This window comes from Sclerotinia sclerotiorum, genomic scaffold, assembly GCF_000146945.2.
Source record: "Sclerotinia sclerotiorum 1980 UF-70 scaffold_4 genomic scaffold, whole genome shotgun sequence".
NCBI lineage: Eukaryota > Fungi > Ascomycota > Leotiomycetes > Helotiales > Sclerotiniaceae > Sclerotinia > Sclerotinia sclerotiorum.
In genome coordinates, this window is record NW_001820832.1 from 1,316,235 (window position 1) to 1,338,340 (window position 22,106).

Below are 22,106 nucleotides of genomic sequence, written 5' to 3' on the forward strand. Positions count from 1 at the left end.
CAATGAGATGGAAGCAAGGGAATCGTGTTGTAAGTAGATCTAGGTCTACAACACGTTGACTGGGCACACCTTTTGGAAGGAAAATTACAGAGAATGAATGAACAGCCAGATCACATACTTTTCCGTGCAAACAATCGAGCGCATTAATCGCGAGAGTAATCTTTGCCCGTTTGATGTTATTTTGATGTTATTTTGTCCTCCCCACGTGCAACTTCCACTTCCTAATCATCAGCACAGACCGAATTAACCTACAAAAGTGCGGGGCCTTTGGGACTAACGTATATTAGGCGAACCTTCTCTCAACCACCTCGACAACTACATTGGGAAAATTCTACCGTCGACATTGATGCAATGTTTCATATCTCATTCAAGGAGCATTTGTCATATAACGCAAAAAAATCTTTCCCTTTTTCTCGCAGTTAAATTAATCTTACAAAAAGGTTGGAGTAGCGAGCACGATGAAACCTAGTCTTCTCAAAGAGGGAACGGAGCACATGTACACCAACTCTTACGATTGGACTTTCACAAGAGTCTCCTCTGCTATTCTTTGGATTGAATAAGCTTACAACAACCATTACCCAGCTCTTTGTATCATCATCACTGTGGCATTGCATGTTTTGACTACCGTCCTTCGTAACCACAACCCTCCACCCACTAAAATTTCGAGGCTCCGATCGGACCATACCAATACACCGTAGCAAATGGTACCAATTAATGCAATTACTACGGATATATACAACATCCGCTGACCCGCTCGTCGAGGCTGGCCTTGTAAAGAAGGGTTTTGATTCCAGTCATCGAACTTGGGGTACTTGCAGCGGAGGTAAAAGTCAAGCTGAGATCGGCTATGGAAAAGATCAGCAATTAGCAGGTTCATCGCTTGTTTTCGTTTATGAAAAGACAGAGACTCAGGAAAATCGATGCATGCTCACGGATATATGACAGAATTCCAAGCCCCAGAATCATTGTACCAGCTTTGACAAGACTCATAAACGGTTTCCTGCATGTCTTTTTTGATGCCCTGCGTCCACTTGACTACCGCGTCTGGTTTTGGCTCCAGGCTAGTTACATTACCGTCGATGATGGGACGGATCATCTTGAGGATGTACTGGATATTGTTTTCAATGCTCATGATGACCGAGGTGTGACCAACAAAGGTGTTTGGGCCCATGATCATAAAAAAGTTCGGAAACTGGTCGATGCTTGTCCCCATATATGCTTGGGGACCACCACGCTCCTCCCAGACTCGATGAAGAGAGGCTCCTTGACGTCCCGTGATGGATAGAGGGTGTAGGAACTGTGATGCCTTGAAGCCCGTTGCTAAAATAAGGACATCGGTAGGATAAGAGCATGGTAGCGCACTAACGTCGGAATTTGCATCATAATTTCCCACAATTACTTTGCTGCCTTCCACACTTAGCCAAGGTTGCGTTGTAAGAGTATACCGAGGATCACTCATGCTCTGGAGCCAATCATTATCGAACACCCGGCGCTTGCAGCCAAGACTATACTGAGGTGTCAACATAGAATGATATTTCTCTGGGGCTAGCTTTCTCATATGGTCCAGGGACGTCTTCTCAGAGATTTGGCGTAGCTTCAAGTTTTCTTGGATGAACGTTGTGTACCATAGAAGCTCAGACATCCCGCAAATCATCATTCGAACGATAAAACCTAACAACGGAACGGAACCATAAATTTTAGGAGCAAATTTTGCGTATTCTTCCTTACCTCCTGGCTCTTTAATACGGGGGACAAACCACGGTGGACTACGTATTATATGCGTCAAGGACTTTAGCTCGGTTTTGAGAATTGCAGGGGCGATCTGAGCAGCCGTGCAACCAGAGCCCACAAGCACCACATTTTTTTCTTCGAGGTTAATATTCTGAGGCCATTCAGCAGAGTGAAGAACCTCACCCTCGAAGGTATCTCTCCCAGAGACACCTTCTGGCCAATCATTGGGATTGGTAAGAATACCTGCGCCACTAACAACGATTTTTGCTCGAATTATCTCGAGCCCAGTGGGATGCTTGAGCTTAGTCTCTGGAGAAAGACGACAGATTTCGATCTCCCATTCTTGTTCTTGCTCTCTCCATTTCAAACTCCTCATCTCCGTGCTCAAACTAATATTATCTTTGATCTCGAAGCGTTCGACGACCTGATTGAGATACATCAGATAGTCGTGACCTGAGGGAAAGATGGTCGGCGAGGTGTAGTTTGGGGCGAAAGAAAATGAATAGAACAGGGTTGGTCTAAAGCGGTCAAATCAGGAAATGTTCTAACTTCTATGGTTATTTAACCTACACATCACAGGCCTCCAACAAGAAATTAGCTCTAATACGGTACATGGATGGAAGCCGGGGGTACTCACAACTCCTGGATATCTGTTCGCCCACCATGTACCTAATTGTTATTATTTGTCAGGCTTTGGGCTTGTAGGGGATAAGAATGTGCTCAGGTTTACCTCCAAGACCCCCTTGACGATCAAATATCTTGAACTTGTCAAAATGGAGCTCCAGTTTCAATTGGCAGCCCATGGCAATGCCTGAAGGTCCAGCGCCTATAATGACGATGGGATAGTAAGAATCAGGCGGCCTTCGATAATGATCCGGAGTAGTACTTTGTATTGATGACGCCATGCCCGTGGTTTGTAACGGTTCGAATAGACAAAGACGAAGTTAAAATCTCTTTTCTTGTGCTAATGAGAGATTCTTCATCTCAAAAGCTATTATTTTCATCTCTAGGGTTCAAGCCAACCCCTCCAACCTTAGGAAATGGTGGCCATCACTAGAAAATAGGCTCCAAAATCGAGTCAGCAGTCTCCTCACCGAGGTTTCAGAATCATTACTATATCCCTGCGTATTATTGTAATCTTCTCGGTGTCAGATATCGATTTGAGGGTAACACCTATGCTGCCTGGAAGCAAGTTCTTTACAATCTACTCGGCGGGTATCATCTAAAAACAACTTTTTATTGGCGAACATGCCAAGCCCGATTTCCAACACTTGTCGAACTATCATTTGAAATATTCATTAGATGAGTCCAACACGTTCAAAAAATCCTCATCCTTACTTGAGCAAATCCTCGTATTAATTGTTTTGATATTCCTGATACAGGCCCTGCCTTGCTTTGTCTACTTACACAAATCCTGGAAATCAAATCGGATGGAATATCAAACCTTTCAATCTCGTTTGCTGCCTCACAAATCACAACATATAATGCGGCACAGAATAGCGGGGTAGCTTGCTCGCATGATAAGTGGCGTTATAAGGCTGCTAATTAGAGTATGTTACGACGATAGTACACGAGGTAAGGTCAATATATGGAATAACTGCTTCAACGCAACCTTCTCTCTTTTCATTTAAGCATACAAAAGTACAACTTTGATCAACCTACTTACGTGTATCTAAAATTTGAACTGCAAAAACAACATGGCCATACAAATCTTACTGTTAGCCTCGATTATCACTTACGGAGTTGTGCTACTCACTTATCGATTCTTTTTGCACCCACTCGCACATATTCCCGGACCTCCACTTGCCATTGCAACTTATCTATATGAGTGGTATTATGATTTGTATCTCAGCGGTCAATATACCTTTCAAATAAAAAAGCTACACAAGCAATATGGTATATGGCCACTACTATACTATCTACTGCTACATTACTGATATGCCTCAGGCCCTGTTATCAGGATTAATCCCAATGAAGTCCATATTGACGATCCCGATTTCTTTGAAGAGATGTTCAGCCAGTCAAATGGCCGAGCACAGAAACCCCTAAACGTTGCCGAGGCATTTGGTCCATATCCCGCGGTATACCATCAACCTCTATACAAGTGAATTATGGCTCTGATCCTCAAAAGACTATAGGAACGCAAGATCATGATCACCATCGCATAAGACGAGCAGCTCTCAACCCATTCTTCTCCAAGAAATCAATCAATGACCTAGTTGCCAGAATTCAACGTCCTATTCTCATACTTTGCGATCGACTTGAGAAAGCAACTAAAACTGGAGAGATACTTAATATGAAGTATTTCTATGCTGCTGTGACGCTTGATATTATCAATGACTACTGCTTTTCGAGAGAACCCGACAATGTCTTAAGACCAGACTTTGGGCGCAAATCGTTTGATGACGTTGATACGTTTTTGAATATTAGTCTATTGGTATGTGAATTAGTAATGAATTGACGCAGATTCTGACAAGAAAGAACATTCATATACCTTACTTGATGCGATTTAGTTATTCAATTCCGGTATCTCTGTCCCCGACCATTGTTTATATCGAGAGTACTCACGCCTCTAGGATAACATCAACAAAATTTTGGCTCCTGCAATGGCAGACATCCTTGATTTCCGCAAGGTGAATAATGAAGCTTTGTTCAAGTCCGTGTTATTTAACATTGTACAGGATCTCTCTAGACAGGTGGAAACCATTCGAGATGAACACAGAAAATATCAAATAGAAAAAGTCGTTGATAGAACTGTCTTTCATGAGCTTCTGGAAAGCAAGTTGCCACCAAAAGAGCTGGAGCGAGACAGACTACGTGATGAAGCTTTCAGTTTGGTCACAGCGGGCTCCGGTACAACGTGAGTAAACTACATAGTGCGCTCCGCAAACGATTTATTATTAAACATCCTTAGAGCATATGTCCTTAGAGGCACCTCATACCACATCTCGGCTAATCCTAGGATCTCCGAACTCCTTCACGAGGAGCTCAAATCAGCCATTCCTGATCCATTAAAACCACTCTCGTTACCAGAGCTAGAAAAACTTCCGTACTTGACAGCTGTCATCCAGGAGGGCCTACGCCTTGCTGATCCAGTTACCCATCGTATTGGCAGACAATATCCAGAAAAAAGCTTCCAATGCAACGGTAAAACAATTCCAGCCGGAACAATAATGAACATGACAGCCTTACTCACCCATCAGAATGAAAAAATCTTCCCTGAACCCGAGGTCTTCAAACCAGAGAGATGGCTAGAAACGGAGAACAAACGACTTGAGCACTACCTTGTCACCTTTAATCGCGGGACTAGGTCTTGCCTAGGTATCAACCTTGCTCGTGCAGAGCTCTATTTGATCTTAGCATCTGTCTACAGACAATTTGACTTCGATGTCTCACAAGTTATTCGAGCGCGGGATATAGACGTTAGCCGAGACTACATTTTAGGCGCCCAGGCGAGAGATACCCCTGGTATTTTGGTTAAAGTGAGAAAAGTAGATTGATGCGTGGATAATCTATGGCCTTCCTTAATCTAGCGGAAACATCACAATAAAACCATATAACATGCATATGCATATTGAATGGCGAACAATTCCGTGAGAAAGCCCAAATGACATTGATCAATAAATTAATCTCCTATGCTCCTAGGTTAAGCTTATTTTCTCCATGCTTTTGTTGCTTACTAGAGCATCCCGTTCACTCACCGGTGATAGTCATACATGATTTGATACGGACATTTTATACCGGCTGACACAGAAGCTTGCCAGCTGACGCTAGGCACATTAGGAGTGGCTGAGATTTCCAGAAATTCAACAAATAGGAATGATTAGTCGGCCTAACGCAGCAATCTTGGTAGAGTGATAATGCGGAGTCCCTGTGATTATGCAAAAAAGGCATACTATTAATTAGCGCATTCGCAATCATACCGACAATCCTGGCATAGGAAGGTTTGGGATGCATTATCTACTTGGTAGCAACTAAGCAGCCTCATCATTACGGTATTCTCTCCTATTTGATGATTCGAAGATGGGCACACTACACACCGTCAGCCATCACGCGAAACGATGACAACTCTTCTGAGATATGCTACGAGTATTAGCGCAATATAATCTTGAGCTCGTACCGATCTGCTGTACGACATCTATCTTAACACAAAACTCCGAAGTGCCCCGTGGCGCATCAACTCTCCGAAGTCCGAATACTGGTGAGACACTGATTGTCTGGACAAATAGAAGAGATCTCTATCTACCGTCACTAATATAGATATGCCGTCGGAGAATTTTACTAAATGGGCGTTTACATGCCTAAGATGTTACAAGCGAACAAATAAAATTTTAGTTTTAACTAAATTCCGCCACAAGGAATTCAACTATAGCGTATTTGAGAATCTATAGGATGCTAGACGAACCATTTTCGGTAATGTCAAAGTTCTCCGCCAAAGAAAGATCGAATTCCTACTTATAATAAAGTCTCACCAATTAGAATCCTTCAAATACATATCAAACAATTAATATTTAAAAATCGACAAATTAAATTTAAGCCATCAAATAATTTTGTTGCCGTGTAGAGCTATAGCTAGGGGTCCTTTGAAGAAATGTAACCATGACAGCATACTCTAGGATCAGGCCCTTCTCTGAATTTCTTACTTGGCATGAGAAATGAGAAAATTTTCACAGGGCTGATAGCTCCTTGATATATTTAGTATTGACTACAATGGTGTTCCTATGGGTGCCACTGAACTCCAAGGATGTTCTGAATCTCTACATACGCACCTTTTGATTCTACGACGACTTTCTGATTGAGGACGAGGCACAATTAATACAGCCTTGATATTCGACGTCGCCTCCCGTGCTACCTTGCCGCCAAACGGGGATATTTTCCCAGTCTGATACAAGATGGATAAATTAAGCTTACATATACTGTAAGTGTCTCCTCACCTGGTGCATTTCTCTTGCACTAGCTTACCGGAACGCTTTCTTACATTTCAACTTACGATTGCGATCCTTTGGGCTCTGCATTCTATTTTGTCAATACAGCATGGCGGCTTCTGCTGTCCCCAATCCCTACAAGCTCGGACTTAATCAAGTGGGATATGCGACTTTGGTTGTCAGCATTCTTTTCATACTGGTATCTACGATCGCGGCTGTACTCCGTATCTGGACGAGGATAGTCAAGAGCGCTAAGTTTGGTATTGATGACTGGCTTCTCTTCGTCAGTGTCTTTCTTTTCTATGCGTTTTGTGCCAATATTCTGGTCGGTGTTTATACCCTCGGTGGCGGACAGGTATACACCGACCTCGTCGTACTATCCCGGAAGTCGCAACAGTATCTGAAGAGCGAGTATGCTATCCCTCCAATTTATGCCACCAATGTGACCACCGTCAAGCTTTCGATTCTATTCTTCTATCGTCGCATTTTCGAGACCCCATGCTTTCTCAGAAACAACACTATTGTCATGGTAGTATGTTGTATTTGGTATGTGGCGAACCTCATCGGGGATTTACTTTACTGCATCCCCATGGCTACATTCTGGAATCCAGCAGTTAAAGGGTCATGTTTCAATTTCTCCTTATACTTTTTGATCATGGAGCTTTTTGATATGTTATTAGATATCGCTATCCTCTGTCTTCCCACAAAAATGATTCTTGGTCTTCACCTGCCGTTGAAAAATAGGATTGGGATACTTGGTATCTTCCTCTTGGGAGCATTGTAAGTACTCCGTATACTAGCATCAGTGGCAAATCACTAATAAATTTAGGGTTGTTATTACTAGCGCTATACGGATTGGATATCTATACAACCCAAGCGAGGTAGTGTGTAAGTTTCTGCCCATCTTGATGACCAACTTTCGAGCTAAAAAGCATCTAGTGTCACTTGCACGAGCATCTTTATGGTCCGTTATCAATTTAGGTGTAGCAATCCTCTGTGCTTGCCTACCAACGTACAAACCTCTCTTCAGCAGATTCTACACCATAAGCTCTTCGCTCTGGAGTAGTTCGCTCTGGAGTAGACATAACAGAAGCAGAAACACAGATGAGAGTGCAAACAAGACTGCCGGTGATGCGAATTCTCATCCTGCAGCTTACTATTACAGAATGGGGGATAGTAATGAGGATAGCACTGGGGATACGGTATATCACACTGGTGTTTCAACACAGATACGAAGTATTAGTGAGGGTCAGGTTATACCTATGGATGGTGTATTGGTTCAGCGGGATGTTGATATGAATCGTTCTAGTGCTGTTACTGGTGGAAACGAGATATCAAAAGTTTAATTGTTGGAGGTTGTGTAGCGCTTGAATTTGTCGTTTGACTCGTCATGGAAAGGCTCGCGTGGTTTGATTATGGAATTGTTGGAAAATATGAGTAATTATGTTTTGTGTGTACATGTTTTTTACCGCAAAAATAGGAACTGACTTTCTTATAAAGTCTATAAAAAGAGTAAAGATGTGGTATTGTGTTGATGTTTTGTCATGTTTCACTTGGTATGCGTGTTCTCATGTAACTTGCTACTGCTGTGCCCCCTCATGAACGATGCGCCAATACCCTGTACACCTCGGTAGATGAGCTTGTAATTACTTAATAAGGCTGCTTAGACTGCATGTTTTGTTTATCCTGTGGCGTGTTCTCCGCTGGCTATTCACTCCAACAATTGCTGGACTTTATTTTTATGAAGGTAGAGAATTACTTGAGATCCAAAATCAGGAACAAATAAATCATATTATTTTAATCCTATATTTTGATTTCAACTGGATTTACCCGAAGCTTTTACCGAACATAGAATCATCTTCTGAGTATAATTCACTTGTTGTGGGCTAGTAAGCAAGTAGGTATTTAACTGCAAGTTTCCTGCCGCTTTTCTGAATGCCTTGACTATTAGCAATACAACATTCAAATCATCAAGTATTTTTCTCCTTCTCCACGGTCAATGTCCAAATAATATCGATCAACGGTAAACCATAACTAATCTTCTTACAGGGCCATTGTCAATACGAACCTACATATCACGCACGACATAATCCTATTCGTAGCACCCCATTCGTAGCATCACAACTCCCCAAGAAGCCCCAACAACATGGACTTCCAAAATATCAAGCACTTAACAGCTGCAACAAAACAAATGCGAGAAAAATATTGGAACGATGCAATCAGCACTTCCATCTCGGTCCAGCAAGCAGCTACTACACAGGATCTTCCCGTGAAAGGTCCAGTGTGGGTTAGCAAATTCACCATCCCGTCTCCTGTCCAGGATGACAACTCGCGAGATTTACTGCTGGGTTTGATCGATGAGCATAATTCCCATAATGTTCATTATGATCGTCCGAATTCAGAACCGCTTTCTTGTCAATGGACGGGTTACCGTGAGGGTGTTGACGCTAATGCGCCTGAACCCAAAATCTCAGAAAGTGAGAAATTTAGGCACTTAGTCCAGGGGACCACGAGCCCACTAACCATCTTTTATATCTATGGTGGTTCATTCGTGTTAGTATTTCCATTTCTTACTAAATTATCTATTTCACCATTTACTCACACACATAAACCCCAGACTCAACAGTCCATCCAGCTACCGAAAACGCATGGGAAATCTAGCTCGCGCAACAGGAAGCAAAATCCTAATGGTGAAACAGCGTCTAGCACCGCAGAATCCCTTCCCAGCAGCTTTCCTCGATATATTCCAAACATATCTTTCTCTCCTCGCTCCTCCCCCAAACTCACCACATGAAGCTATCCCTGCCAAAAATATCGTGATAGCAGGGGATAGTTCCGGATCCTGTCTCGCATTAGGCTTACTGCAAGTACTCCTGCAACTCAAACGCAAAAATACAGTGATAAAATTCCATGGAAATATAATTAAACCATCCGAATTCATCCCAGCTGGCCTCGCCCTCTTGAGCGTAATAACAGAATTAACAAATGCGCTCCCCTCATACCAGCGTAATATAAAACATGATATATTCCCCTCCCCTATCGAAAAACTTCCATACCTAGAAAAAAGATTCCCTACATGTTCCATCTGGCCCGCCAAACCCGCAAGAGCAAATCTATACTGCGAGGCAGGAATTCTCGCTCACCCGCTAGCGAGCCCAGTCGCCTCATTAGATTGGTCGGGTTCCTGTCCCCTCTGGTTCGCATCCGGACAGGAGCAAATCGTAGATGGAGCGAGATTGGTGGCTCAAACGGCCTTTTCTCAGGGTGTTCCTGTTGTGCTTCAGGAGTATGAGGGTATGCCTCATACGTTCTTTTGGATGTTTGGGAAAGCACCGCAGACGAGGAAGATTTTGGATGAGTGGGCTGAAACTATTGTTGCTTTGGGAGAGGGTAAGGAATTGGTTTGTAAAGCGGAGTTTATCTATGCTAAGGGTTTGACGTCGGAGGAATTGGATTTGGAAAATTTGGTGCCGTTTGGTGTGGAGGAGGTGAGGGAAATTCTATGGAGAAAGACGTTGGATTATAAAGTTCCACCGTTTCATAAACAACAACGGTCATCTTTGTAATGCATGTTCGTTTTTCTTATGGACAAGATTAGTAGTCTCAACTGAGAGGTATTATTGTTAAGAATTTCGGGGTTGAGTTTCGGGATGTTCATCGAGATTAAGAAAATGTATGATTTGTTCTACTTTCTTACGGCAGAACCTTGTAGGGAGTGGTATATATCAAATCATTTCATTAATTTCCCCAACGCAAATAAAACAGATCTTCAAGTCTTCTAGTAGAATCTGGAACACACCGAGTACATCCATCTGATCATCCTAAGCTAACATTAACCATTATCCAACATCCATAGACTCCCACCATAAACAACCTATTATGGAGCACAAGTAGATGCATTGAATACACGAAAATTCCACCAACACAAAGTATTCCCCTTCCCTCCTTATTTCTCAACTAAAAGCAAACCTATCCAACAGATATACCTATATACTGACGAGCTATACTAGTACTATACCAGACTCCAACCGTAACACACCAAATCTATCTCTTAACATCACCAATAAAGATATGGATATTACCGCATCAGCTATACCGACCTTGACGGAACACATCTTCCCCTTACGTGACATGGGATGGATCAGTGTAAAATGTAATCTTCCAAGTAAGTTTTATCATATCCATTAACCTAAAGTGTCAAGTAAATTATAGATTACAGAGGGTGATGAGAAGATCTCCTCCCATACAGTATAATTATCAAACTAATTTATTTTGCATTGATTAGGTTATTCCTGTACTCTATTAACCCTTCAATACAATCAACCGACAGACAGAACAGACAGGCCAGAGCGGAGAAGAATCAAGTAAGCTAGCACGACTATGCAGAACCTATATATATTCATTCATTCATCCACTTCATATCAAGCTACCTCCTAGTACTATCCATCACAGCTACTACTTTCTTACTACACTCAATTACCACATATACTAGCTGCGTGCATGTGAAATAAATATCTTTCCCTATCATCCACCTCATACCATTGTCCCCGTGGCAAATAAAACAAAAACAAAAACAAAAACAAAATACTATTTAAGGTATAAAACCAGGTATAATCGAGAAACGGAAGAAGACAGTAAACCATTAATAGATAGATTATGAAACTAAACTGAGCCGGCTCACTAGCACAACGAATAGATACATAGCTTCTTGACTAAACTCATCACTAACAAGAGAAAAGATAAAACTTAAAAACAGACAGGCAAGTCAACAAGTTCAATGGAGCACCCATCTCATCAAATTCATTCCTTTTCCGGACTCCTAGCCATCGCTAACCTAATCCTAGCGCTAATCCAACAATGTCATCGAACCGATTTCCCGTCCATAAACTTTTTGTCTATTACCTCCCAACCAAATCAATGCTAATGCCAATAATGCTCGTGCCAATGCCAATGCCAACGCTAATGTCAATACCAATGCTAATGCTAATGTTAATCCCAACGCCCTTGAATTAATGCGTGTCCAACCAGACTGAATCCTTCCATGCCAATTCGTCAAACATGATTTGGTACATATGTAATGAACTTTCCTTCCCGCTCCATCAAAGGCTGTCATTATGACATGATATATTGCGTAGAATAGTGGAAAACCACGTTTTCCATGACTAGACCGTGAATGAAACTTTTGATCCGGCATCAAAAAAACTCATGTATGCAACAGTTTGACTCTTCCATCCTCGGCCGTGCTACCTAGCCCACCTAATTTCCTCTTTCTAGCCGAACCACCTCCTGGAGTCTCAATCTCGACTTCAGTATCTTCCTCTCCCTCCTTATCCTTTGAGCTCTTCTCTCTTTCTCTTTCCAACCATTTCTCCTTCAACACGTTATAAATCATCACATACTGCGCAACCTTATGTACCATCAGCATTCTTTGATCTCTCAGCCTCTTCACCGTCTCAAGCACGGGATCTTTGTCTTTAGATAATCCATCCAGATGCCCCATGTCCAATTCTCTCAAAAGGTGATCTAGAGCGATGAATGTACCAGTTCGACCAACACCTGCTGAACAGTGGACTACGCGGGGCGTGATCGAGTGATTGTTAGCTGCGCGGGAGACATCGAGAAGGGTAAGGAGCGAATGGATATCGGCGGGCGATTGAGGAATGTCATTATCCGGCCAGGATTCGAAGAGGAAATGATGAATCGTGCGTTCTTCAATTTGTGCTTCTTCCTCCTGTAACTCCTCAATTTTAATTTCCGTTTCTTTTTCTTCCTCCGAGTGCTCTTCCACCGTCTCAATCGTCCCAACTGTACCATTCCCGATACTAGCACCGCTTGCTGTACTCACACTACGTGCCGCTCTCCCTACTCTTCTCAATTTCAACGTCCTCCTAACGGTTCCTCCCTCTTCCTCTTTCCCTACACATCTAACCTCCCATTCTCCGATTCTCTTGACCTCTTCGACATCCTCTGCATAATAAACACCGCATTTCTCTTTCCCCTCTTCCACGGGTCTTGTCAACATAACCACCACCTCGACATTTTCTTGCCAACACATTTCCCAAAACAGACCACCATCATAACCATTATCCCTTGGTCCCTGTGTCGCTATGTAATTTTCCTGTTCCTCTCCACTTCCATTTGCAGTTCGAAGTGCAATGGGTGATGCGTTTATATAACCAAATTGTAGCGAATGAAGATTAATTCGATGATGTTCCCATGGATAGACATCGCTATATCTATTGCGCGATAGCACAACGGGATGATATAATAATGTATTTGGCATCGTCCTTAAAGTTTGTTCATGATTTCGAAGAGCTATGAATTTGCTCCCTAAGGCACTCGGCGACAAGTTGAGGAAATGTGGAGTGGTGTGTTTCTGTTTCTCTGATGTGAAATCCGTCTTGACTGTAAGGCTTGCAATCATGGGTGGAAGAAAAGATTGTCGCTTGGAGGGAGACGTTTTCGCAGATACGGTCGAGACGGACAGTGTTGGTTTATCAGAAGTGCTTGGTCTTCTCTCAAATATTGAACTCGATGTGTTATTCTGCAATTCCGTAGTTTGTGACTGCGAGATTTCGAGAGAAGGCAAGGGTCCACCACCGCCACCATTATCATTATTATCCATACTCGTGGGATCCTGAGGACGATGATGATGATGATGTCGGTGAAAGCGTACGGGTGAATGTTGGCGAATGCAAACCCGAATGCGCTGAGAAAGGGGAATTTTGTCTGTTGCAACTGCAGCTGTATGGTTTGAATGGTGTCGCAAGATACCCATAACAGAAAGGGTAGAGATAAAAGAAGGAAGGATTTCGTATGACGTAGATTAAAGAGGAGCGAATTTATATCCTATTTCTCGTTGGGTGACGACGGTTTCAAAGTCCGAGCGATCTGAGGGTTGGCGGAAGCTTAGAGGCTGATTTTGGATAGTGTAAGATGCAAGTAGGGCGTAGGTGCAGTGGTGCAGCAAGTGAAAGAGGATTAAAGTTAAAGTACAATGCGGGAAGTAGCAATATCTGCAAGTAAGAAAGGAAGAATGAAAAGAAGAGAGAGAAATACAAGAATATATTAATCTTAGTTTGGACTGAAAATTATAAAGAGAAGAGGAGAGAAAAAGAGAAAAGAGGGAGGGGACTCCTTTGATGTTTTTCCAAAGGATACCTACATACAAGGTACAGAGGAGTAGATCAGAGGTCATTCATAGCTAGGTCATAGGTGCTATGTAAGTACTAGGTGGGTAGGAAGAATCAAATTATAAATATGAAACTTATCTCATTCTAACTTCACTTCACTCCAAATTACAGATTTCGGTGTTTAGAGTGAAGATTAACAATAAAGGAATAAGACCGGTCATCATCAAATAGAGTCAAGGTTATGGTAGTAGAAAGATAGTTTAAATATAAAAAACAGGTGTTGGGTAAACTAGTATGTAATCATGTAAATCTATATTTCAATCAAGGCTAAAGATTTCATTGCAAGGAATAAGAAATTATCAGATTGTACCTAGGGTTAGCTCTAGCTCTCCCAACTACGTATATCTTCATCTTGATTAATAATAACTTTATCATCTTCTAGATTGTTTCGGATTCTTCCATTGATTGATCAGTTGATGATTATTTGAGTACCCAATAGACAAGCATTCGAAACCATCAATAATAAGGCTGACTGCAATCTAAACATCCTGAAGATCTACCTAATAGATAACTTTATGGGACCCCTATTGAATTCTAATTAATTCTATTTCAAGCAATAACCGATCGAACTCAACATTACAGACCACAACACCATAGACATAGTCAGTCATCCTCTCTACCAAAAAGTCTAGCTAGAATAACTGCCTAGTTAGCATATATATTAATTCAAAATGATATGAGCATCTCCTCTACATCTTTTCCCCCTCAAACTGCAAACTTCTAGGCTTGATTAGCTCCCTGCTATTTCATCGAGACGACCTCCTTGATCCAATTCAATTCAATCCCCCCTGCAAAAAATTTCATCTTCAGACCCATCCTCGGAGATCAGCCTTACATCCACTTTATTTCATATCTGGTGTTCGATAATCCATTATTAATCCTGTTCACGTTCCTCCCTAGGAACTTGACTTAATCTACGAAATGTCGTTCTGGACGATATCCAATGTTTTGCTAACCTCAGCTAGAACTAAGCGATATATACTCCGTAACGATATGTGTATGTATATACTGTAGTAACTAACTGTACTTGCTTCGAACTTGGGTAAATGTTATTTCAAAAATTAAAGTACATTATTAAAAATATTCGGATTCAAACACCTGGTTGTCAACTGATGAGAGGGGCACGTGTTCTTAAGGTAGAGTGGCAAAGTTACCTCTCATCCAATTTTTACTATTATATTCGAGGTCTCCAAATTACAATTTTGTATTAATACCTACGAGTGGCGATTAAAACCCAGTCATTGATGCGTATCGTCAAAGACCTTTTGGAGTACAAAATTATCCGAGTGACTAAATCACATATAAACATTGATGTAATTGTAATCTTAACATCATCAAAAGTATTGGAAAAAATGGTGACAAGCTCAACCTCAATAGACGAGTAAATCGAGGGACACTCAGAATAATGCTCCAGTCAAGTCGGATCGTGTAAATTGTTTTTATTCTTTATTCTTATAGAACCAGCTGTTACCTGCTGTAGGACTTGCTTCTATTCCTGTGCTACGCGCCTAGGTATTATACCTCATGTCCAGAACGGATTTGGTTGATGACTACATCACCTTTACAATCCTTAACCCAATCCCATCAAACCCATCGAAGCTAATCCAGACTCCATGCTATGCATACAAAGTGCCAAGTACATCGTTTCGTTTTCGGCACCGCCATCAAACCATACCACATCATCCATTTGTTCCCTCCTCTTAAAAGGTTCCACCTAATGCTCAGCTTACACCATAACCAAACCTCCCATACCGCTCTCTCTGACTCCTTCACCACCATCCCTCTCAGGATTATTTTTCCTCGCACCCAAATATGGTTGAGGGATCAATATAGCTTTAGTCGGGCTATATTCCTCTTCCTCTCTCTGCTCAGTGTCCTCTTCCCCATCTGAAAGTTCGGAAACGGTTTCTCGGTCATCAGGATTTTCGTGATTCGCGAACTGTGTATCCACTTCTGATAAATGAGATGACGATAAAGACTTTGATAAACCAAAATCCACGTCGTTAGTTTCCGGAAGAGGTGTATTAAGTGCCAGATTCGAGGGCGTCTCATGAGATGAAGGAAAAGCGACTCCATTTCGGGACCCGCATGTGGATGTTTCGGTAACCACATTTTCTGTTGGTGTATCAATAATCGGTTGTGTGGGTGATAGATGAACAGCTGACTCGATCTGGTCGTAAAAGAGCATGAACACTCCTCCTTGCGCCAGAACGTTCTCTTCACTAATTTTCATTACATGATCATCACTTAATCGCCACCATTGATCCTTTTTGTTGCCATCTTCATCCATCCTGATACCTGAAATTGGATGTTTTCGGTAGCATATATAATGTCCATTTTCATGTCTCCCAGAGTGTGTAATAACTGCCCGTAATTCGTACAATGGTCCTTGTATCCGAGATTTTTGTTGTAGCCCTGCAACCATGGAAGCATAAGGTGCTAGGAGCCATTCCTCACTGTCATCTTCACTATTCCCTCTAGCACTACCTAGGCAATATGGGCCAAGATCGAGATATTTAGGAAACCGAATGGCGGCTGTCTTCTTACTTAACTCCCCGTCAGGTCCATAAGTACTTCGATTGAGATGGAGTGCTAAAGATTTTGGAGGTCGAGCGATTATATCTTGTTTTGATTTGGTAACTGTGACCCAGTTTTCTGTCGGTATCTTGCACTTATCTTTGAGAGTCTTTTCCGAAAAGTCGTCGTTCTCTAATGCTTCAGTGACGGCTCTCAATCGTTCAGATGTGTTCAATCGAAGTCGACTATCATCTGGCTCAGACCCTAATCGCTCCATCAATGTAGAAAGTAGATGCTCACTCTTTCGCAAAGTGCATCTTTCACAATATACGCCATGAACAAATTCTAGTTTGGTACCTTCGTGAAGTAGCTGGGAAAGGTCATATTCCCAACCTTCTCCGACAATCAAAGGCTGGCAAAGGGAGGGCGTTGCTTTCAAACCTTCTGAGTAGCCGCATTTCGTGCACACGACTCTTGTAGCAGTCAATCCAGTCAATGGGTTCGGAGATAAAGCCTGAGCGTGTGATAGATTTTTGCCTGCGTCTTCCGAGATATTTGCCTGCTCCAAGCCCAACACTCCGCCCAACTTTACCGTTGCGCCATACTCTTTGTCTATTGCACCAAGGAGACCGGAAAAGTATTCTTGCGCATCTTGTTGCTGCCAGCTGCTCATATTCTTCAGTGTTGCTGGTGTCCAAATTCGCCTTCCATTATTCGACTGGTTCTTCAGAGTAGTAATCAATTCCTTCAAAGCATTGGCCATTTTAATATCATGCTTCGAACCATCCTGTCGTAGCGCATCATTGATTCGAAAACTCTCGAGGAAACCTGGCAGTGTGTCTAATGATGCCAGTCCCTGTAAGATGCTGTTTTGGTAGCAGGAATTATCCCAATTTCCCAACCCCGGAGGCGTTTCATCGTCTCCCCCAACTCCCAAGCCGATGAGTGGAATAGAAGAGAGTCTTCTTCTGCCGGCACTCGCGACGGAATCTATAATGCCACCCGGAGTGTCTAGACCAAATAATCGGCGCATCAACTCACTCTTCTGCGCATGTGTTCGTGGATATTCCATTGTATTCGGGTTTCGTATTGGTAAAGGGTTCGAGTAAATTTCAGCGAAATCGAGCAGTGAAGAAGGCGTTATGTATACCAATGCATTCCAGGCTAATTGTGAGAGAGGCAAGAGGTCATAGTCGAGGCTAATGAGAATTTGATAGACCACTGCGATAAAAATAGCTAGTAAAGTTAAGATGACTCCTACTCCAATGGGTTCTTTTTGATATATTCCTTCGGTGTAGTCTTGATGATAATCGTCTACAGTAAAGTGGTCTCTGTCGAAGAGATCATGTATTCGTCCGTGTTGAGGATTCATCCTTGGCTCCGGATGTATGAATGAAGATGGATAGGATAGAATGTTTGAGGACCGTTAAGAGACTGAAGGCGAAGAATGAGAATACAACGAGGGAGGCTTTAATCACATTAAGGCGGCCGTGAACGATTGTGAAGCATTATTCTTTTTAAATGTATGGAGCAAATGTTTGTTTGATATCTATTTAAAGATGTAAAAAGTTTGTAAAGACTTCGAGGAGTTGCCCAGGTGCTATCGTAACAATTAGAAGCCTGTTAGGTTCCAGGGCACTTACTAATGGGAGTGTGCCTTTGCGAATGTAGTTTAGTGTTATGTTCACTAACATTATAGTGGATTTCAATGTTCGTTAGGTCCTGAGTTATCGCTCCGTACCCCACAACAAGATAAATCTTATCTGCAGAATCGAAGATTTTTTTTAAAAATACAAAACAAGACATAATTGAAATATTCTTATTTCTCTTCATTAACCATGGGTAAAACTGCACCTCTGAAGAACAAGGGCTGTAAGTGAACTCGGAATTTATTTCATCGTTCCTACGAGAACTAACAAAAGCACCAGCTACTTCTGTGCGTTCCCGCGCAGCAAAGCGTGCATCTTCTCCAAGTATCGACACCGATAAGTCACTCAAAAATGTCAAGGCTCCAACAGAGACAGTATACCACCCACAAGCTCTATCTCCGCATCAAGGCGCAGGTGTGTCTAAGAAGAAGAGTGGAAGAAAATCGCAGTTGAGCTCAAAGGCAAAAAGGCGACAAGACAAGGGATTGGATCGAGCGGAAGCTGTCATGGATAGGACATCCACGAAAATCGAGAAGAGCAAGTACAGAGGAAGGAATGTTCAAGAGAGAGCCAAAGCCTGGGAAACACTGAATAAAAAGGCACAAGAAGCTGTTCAAGCAGCGATGGAGAAGGAGAAGGAGAACGAGGACGAGGTTTCTGAGGAGGATGTTGAGGATGATCATTCTCAAGGAGAGGTTGAGATGGATGATGTTGCAGCTGCTCCAATTGCTCCAACTGCTACAGATGCGGTTCAACCAACTCCTTTGACTGCGCCGTTAGAGGATGAAGAGGAGATTCTATGAATTTAAAAGGGGGATTCTTGCATTTGCATGGCGAATTGGCGTAAGAAAGGAAGGGAAGGGAAGGGAAAAGGATTTGCATTCAAAATGAAGACTCTGATACCACTAAATCATGACTGGTTTGGTTTCATATGAACGGAATTTTTAAGTTTTCAGTGAGTACTAAAAGGGATATTTTAGTAGGATGATATATAACAGGTTCTCAGCGTGGACGCATGAAGGAAAAGTAAGGTAGACACAATTTATGTGGTTTATGGATGTAATCTTAGCTCTGTAGAGATGAGCATGCAATTCAATTCAATACAATTCAGGACCAGATTTTATTCGTCGAATTCTAGATTGACTTGATTGTGAGTCTTAGTTCACCAAGGATACTTGGATTCCTCAAAGGATAGTACGTAGACTATCTATACCTAGGTATATTCAAGTTGTGTTGTTTCCTCAAGTTTCTACAACATTTACCAGTGATTCTAATCTTACTTTTGACCGGAATTGATATCGATAACTATTTTGGAGCAAGCGAGCCTTTGATGGTGATGCAGTACCAGAACCAACCGCTGCGATTGGCGATCATTTAGGCTCGGAGGGTTATCTTAGCGTACAATTAAGTCTTCCATTCCCGAATGAAATATTTCACGGGCAAATGCAGCCTAACACTTCAATCGCGATCTTTCAGCCTCGTCGAGCACCGAATTTCATCTCCAAGGAATAATAATTACAATACAATAAATATAATTGACTCTATCAACATATTCCATTATTACCAATCATATATACCAACCTCAAAATGTCTGGCAAACGTATGACAGCAAATCCAATTAAACCATCACGATACCGACCTGGCAAGGCGCATCTTGAAGAAGATGATTCCTCTGATTCTGGGAGTGATGTAGAAGAAACATCTACCGTTGCTCCACCCCCAAAAGCTTCTACCGCAATTGGAATTTCCAGCAGTTCGAATAAAGTTGACTTGAACGAAAGGAGGAAAGCTGCGGCTTTCAAAGAAAATGCGCGAATACAGGAAGAAAAGGCTTTAAAAGCTGCAGAAGAAGAGGGTTTTGTGACGGAGGAAGAAAGTGAAGAAGAGGAAGGTAGCGAAGAGGGTAGTGACGAGGATAGTGACGAGGAAGAGAGTAGTGAAGAGGAGGCACCGAGAAAGGTTATGATGAGGCCGATATTTATCAAGAAAGATAAAAGAAACAATCTTCCTGGGGCTTCTAAAGTTGAGACCAAAACGGAAGATGAATTAGCTGAGGCGGAGGAAGCACGGAGGAAGAAGTTGGCAGATGAAATAGTCGAGGAACAAATCAGGAAGGACATTGCTGCGAGGGAAGCAGGCAAAAAGAATTGGGATGATGAAGAAGAGGAGGATGAAGTGGATGATACAGACGATATAGATCCCGAGGCAGAGCTTGCAGCATGGAAATTGAGAGAGCTCAAGAGGATCAAGAGGGACAGAGAAGCGATTGAGGAGAAAGAAAAGGAATTGGAGGAAGTCGAGAGAAGAAAAAATCTGACGGAGGAAGAAAGGAAGAGAGAGGATGATGAGTATATCGCGAAGCAGAAAGAGGAGAGAGAAGGGAGGGGAAAGATGGCAACAATGCAAAAGTATTACCACAAAGGAGCCTTCTATTCGGACGCATTGGCCGCAGAAGGCTTAGACAAAAGAGATATCATGGGTTCCAGGTATGCGGATGATGTGCAGAATCGAGAATTGCTCCCAAAAGCATTACAGATGAGGGACATGACGAAATTGGGCAAGAAAGGAGCCACAAAGTACAGAGATTTGAAATCGGAAGATACGGGGAGATGGGGGAACTTTGACGATAGGGGCCCGAAGAGGGGAGGAATGGGAATGGGTGGACCTACAGAGGATGAAAGATTCATGCCGGATAAAGACAGAGGGGGTGCGAGTGGTGCTAATAATGTCCCCGTTGGTGACGAGAGTCGTCGAAAGCGTCAAAGATTTGATTAGATAGATATAATGTGAATAATGTATCTTCATTTCATCATTTGCAAGCGGGTTGCTTTGTTGAACATTGACTTGCATAAGGATATTAGAGAACATCAATCACTCAGTCGATCTTTTTGATGACTTTACCCTTCCCCTCGGATCTTCAGAATGTTCCATTGCAGTTGACTTGGATATGCAATCACTAGAAACGCTGCGGAGATATGTCCTTTGATGTAAGATTCACATATAAGAAGGAAGCTGAATTTCCTACTTCTGAATTATAATATCTTAACGTCTTCCTTGGCCAAGTAAGACTTACAATTCGTGTCGATGAACCTCTTCTCATCCTCAAAAATTCCAACACTAATGAGGTATATCGCAGTTTTGTGGCCATCAGCATGAGATCAACCTTACTTTGTCAACTTATTCAGATGTATCTACCATCTACTACAGCTACAGCTACTACTTTCTCAAAGCTGGCCACAAACTCGCACAATCGTATTGAGGACTAACACAACTAAACATACATCTTGAATGTCGTCTCTGCCGGCGTCCGGGGGAATCTACAGGCCGAGTGTCCAAACAGTCACGGGAGTTGACCTCCATACTCCACAAATAAGCATCATGCACCTATTCTTCAGTAATAGCTTCAACGACTGCGGAGATTTTCCATTGGTGGGAATTCATTGTTTTTCAAAAAGATTATTACAGCTAGTGCTGAATTACCAAGGACACGCAGATCTCACCTGTCATGACTCCTAAGACGCATTCTCTTCCTAATATTCGCTTGCAGTTATATATATGTTATATGTTCGTATACTCCATCTAGGGATGGACCCTTTATGTAAAGCAGAATTAGATTACATTAAAGTATAATATAACGCTTTTTACTGGATTATGCATTATAATTACGCATGTAATTGTAAATTATTCTGATTAATTGATAAATGCTTATTAATCATCGAAAATGATTTTATTCAAAAATAAAAACGACAACAAGAATCACAAGATCAATTAATCTCAAAATAACTTCAATTTACCCCACTATTTAGTCGATATATAATGCGAATTAGATTATTATATAAAACTAAAATTTTGCTTTACATTATAAATCATATAACGCTAAATGCCCAGCCCTGACTACATCTCACCAATATAAACTTCACCATATTCCCCCCCGCAAAGACTCGGATCTTTAAAAACTCCCCTGCTCAACAACCCCAGACTTGCTGTATTAACTTAAAACTTCGAATTTAGCCTATGCACGTCACAAGTCACATGCGTAAGAAACTCAAGGACTGATCGTCAATACTCTGATGCGCATCAATCAAAAGTGT

General features: G+C 42.0%; 9 protein-coding genes across 9 annotated transcripts; 5 read left to right on the forward strand and 4 right to left on the reverse strand.

The window, feature by feature from the left end:
* Window positions 1-508: 508 nt before the first annotated feature.
* Window positions 509-2,636, reverse strand: SS1G_03593 (hypothetical protein; the record flags this gene model as incomplete). The annotated part of the gene is made up of 5 exons (XM_001595454.1): window positions 509-540; window positions 738-835; window positions 933-2,155; window positions 2,369-2,400; window positions 2,462-2,636. The coding sequence occupies 5 exons, from the start codon at window positions 2,634-2,636 to the stop codon at window positions 509-511; spliced, it is 1,560 nt and encodes a 519-aa protein (XP_001595504.1).
* Window positions 2,637-3,428: 792 nt separating this feature from the next.
* On the forward strand, window positions 3,429-5,231 carry SS1G_03594 (hypothetical protein; the record flags this gene model as incomplete). Its single annotated transcript, XM_001595455.1, has 5 exons — window positions 3,429-3,448; window positions 3,692-3,798; window positions 3,870-4,168; window positions 4,308-4,591; window positions 4,646-5,231. The coding sequence occupies 5 exons, from the start codon at window positions 3,429-3,431 to the stop codon at window positions 5,229-5,231; spliced, it is 1,296 nt and encodes a 431-aa protein (XP_001595505.1).
* A 542-nt stretch (window positions 5,232-5,773) lies between these two features.
* SS1G_03595 (hypothetical protein) lies at window positions 5,774-6,381 on the reverse strand (the record flags this gene model as incomplete). The annotated part of the gene is made up of 3 exons (XM_001595456.1): window positions 5,774-5,814; window positions 6,137-6,182; window positions 6,343-6,381. The coding sequence occupies 3 exons, from the start codon at window positions 6,379-6,381 to the stop codon at window positions 5,774-5,776; spliced, it is 126 nt and encodes a 41-aa protein (XP_001595506.1).
* A 384-nt stretch (window positions 6,382-6,765) lies between these two features.
* SS1G_03596 (hypothetical protein) lies at window positions 6,766-8,002 on the forward strand (the record flags this gene model as incomplete). The annotated part of the gene is made up of 3 exons (XM_001595457.1): window positions 6,766-7,436; window positions 7,486-7,544; window positions 7,596-8,002. The coding sequence occupies 3 exons, from the start codon at window positions 6,766-6,768 to the stop codon at window positions 8,000-8,002; spliced, it is 1,137 nt and encodes a 378-aa protein (XP_001595507.1).
* Window positions 8,003-8,802: 800 nt separating this feature from the next.
* Window positions 8,803-10,222, forward strand: SS1G_03597 (hypothetical protein; the record flags this gene model as incomplete). The annotated part of the gene is made up of 2 exons (XM_001595458.1): window positions 8,803-9,209; window positions 9,274-10,222. 2 exons carry the CDS (start codon window positions 8,803-8,805, stop codon window positions 10,220-10,222), a joined length of 1,356 nt encoding a protein of 451 aa, XP_001595508.1.
* Window positions 10,223-11,502: 1,280 nt separating this feature from the next.
* On the reverse strand, window positions 11,503-13,080 carry SS1G_03598 (hypothetical protein; the record flags this gene model as incomplete). Its single annotated transcript, XM_001595459.1, has 2 exons — window positions 11,503-11,633; window positions 11,913-13,080. The coding sequence occupies 2 exons, from the start codon at window positions 13,078-13,080 to the stop codon at window positions 11,503-11,505; spliced, it is 1,299 nt and encodes a 432-aa protein (XP_001595509.1).
* Window positions 13,081-15,575: 2,495 nt separating this feature from the next.
* SS1G_03599 (hypothetical protein) lies at window positions 15,576-17,738 on the reverse strand (the record flags this gene model as incomplete). Its single annotated transcript, XM_001595460.1, has 1 exon — window positions 15,576-17,738. The coding sequence occupies one exon, from the start codon at window positions 17,736-17,738 to the stop codon at window positions 15,576-15,578; it is 2,163 nt and encodes a 720-aa protein (XP_001595510.1).
* A 466-nt stretch (window positions 17,739-18,204) lies between these two features.
* Window positions 18,205-18,818, forward strand: SS1G_03600 (hypothetical protein; the record flags this gene model as incomplete). The annotated part of the gene is made up of 2 exons (XM_001595461.1): window positions 18,205-18,238; window positions 18,295-18,818. The coding sequence occupies 2 exons, from the start codon at window positions 18,205-18,207 to the stop codon at window positions 18,816-18,818; spliced, it is 558 nt and encodes a 185-aa protein (XP_001595511.1).
* A 784-nt stretch (window positions 18,819-19,602) lies between these two features.
* On the forward strand, window positions 19,603-20,790 carry SS1G_03601 (hypothetical protein; the record flags this gene model as incomplete). Its single annotated transcript, XM_001595462.1, has 1 exon — window positions 19,603-20,790. One exon carries the CDS (start codon window positions 19,603-19,605, stop codon window positions 20,788-20,790), a length of 1,188 nt encoding a protein of 395 aa, XP_001595512.1.
* Between the last annotated feature and the right edge of the window lie 1,316 nt (window positions 20,791-22,106).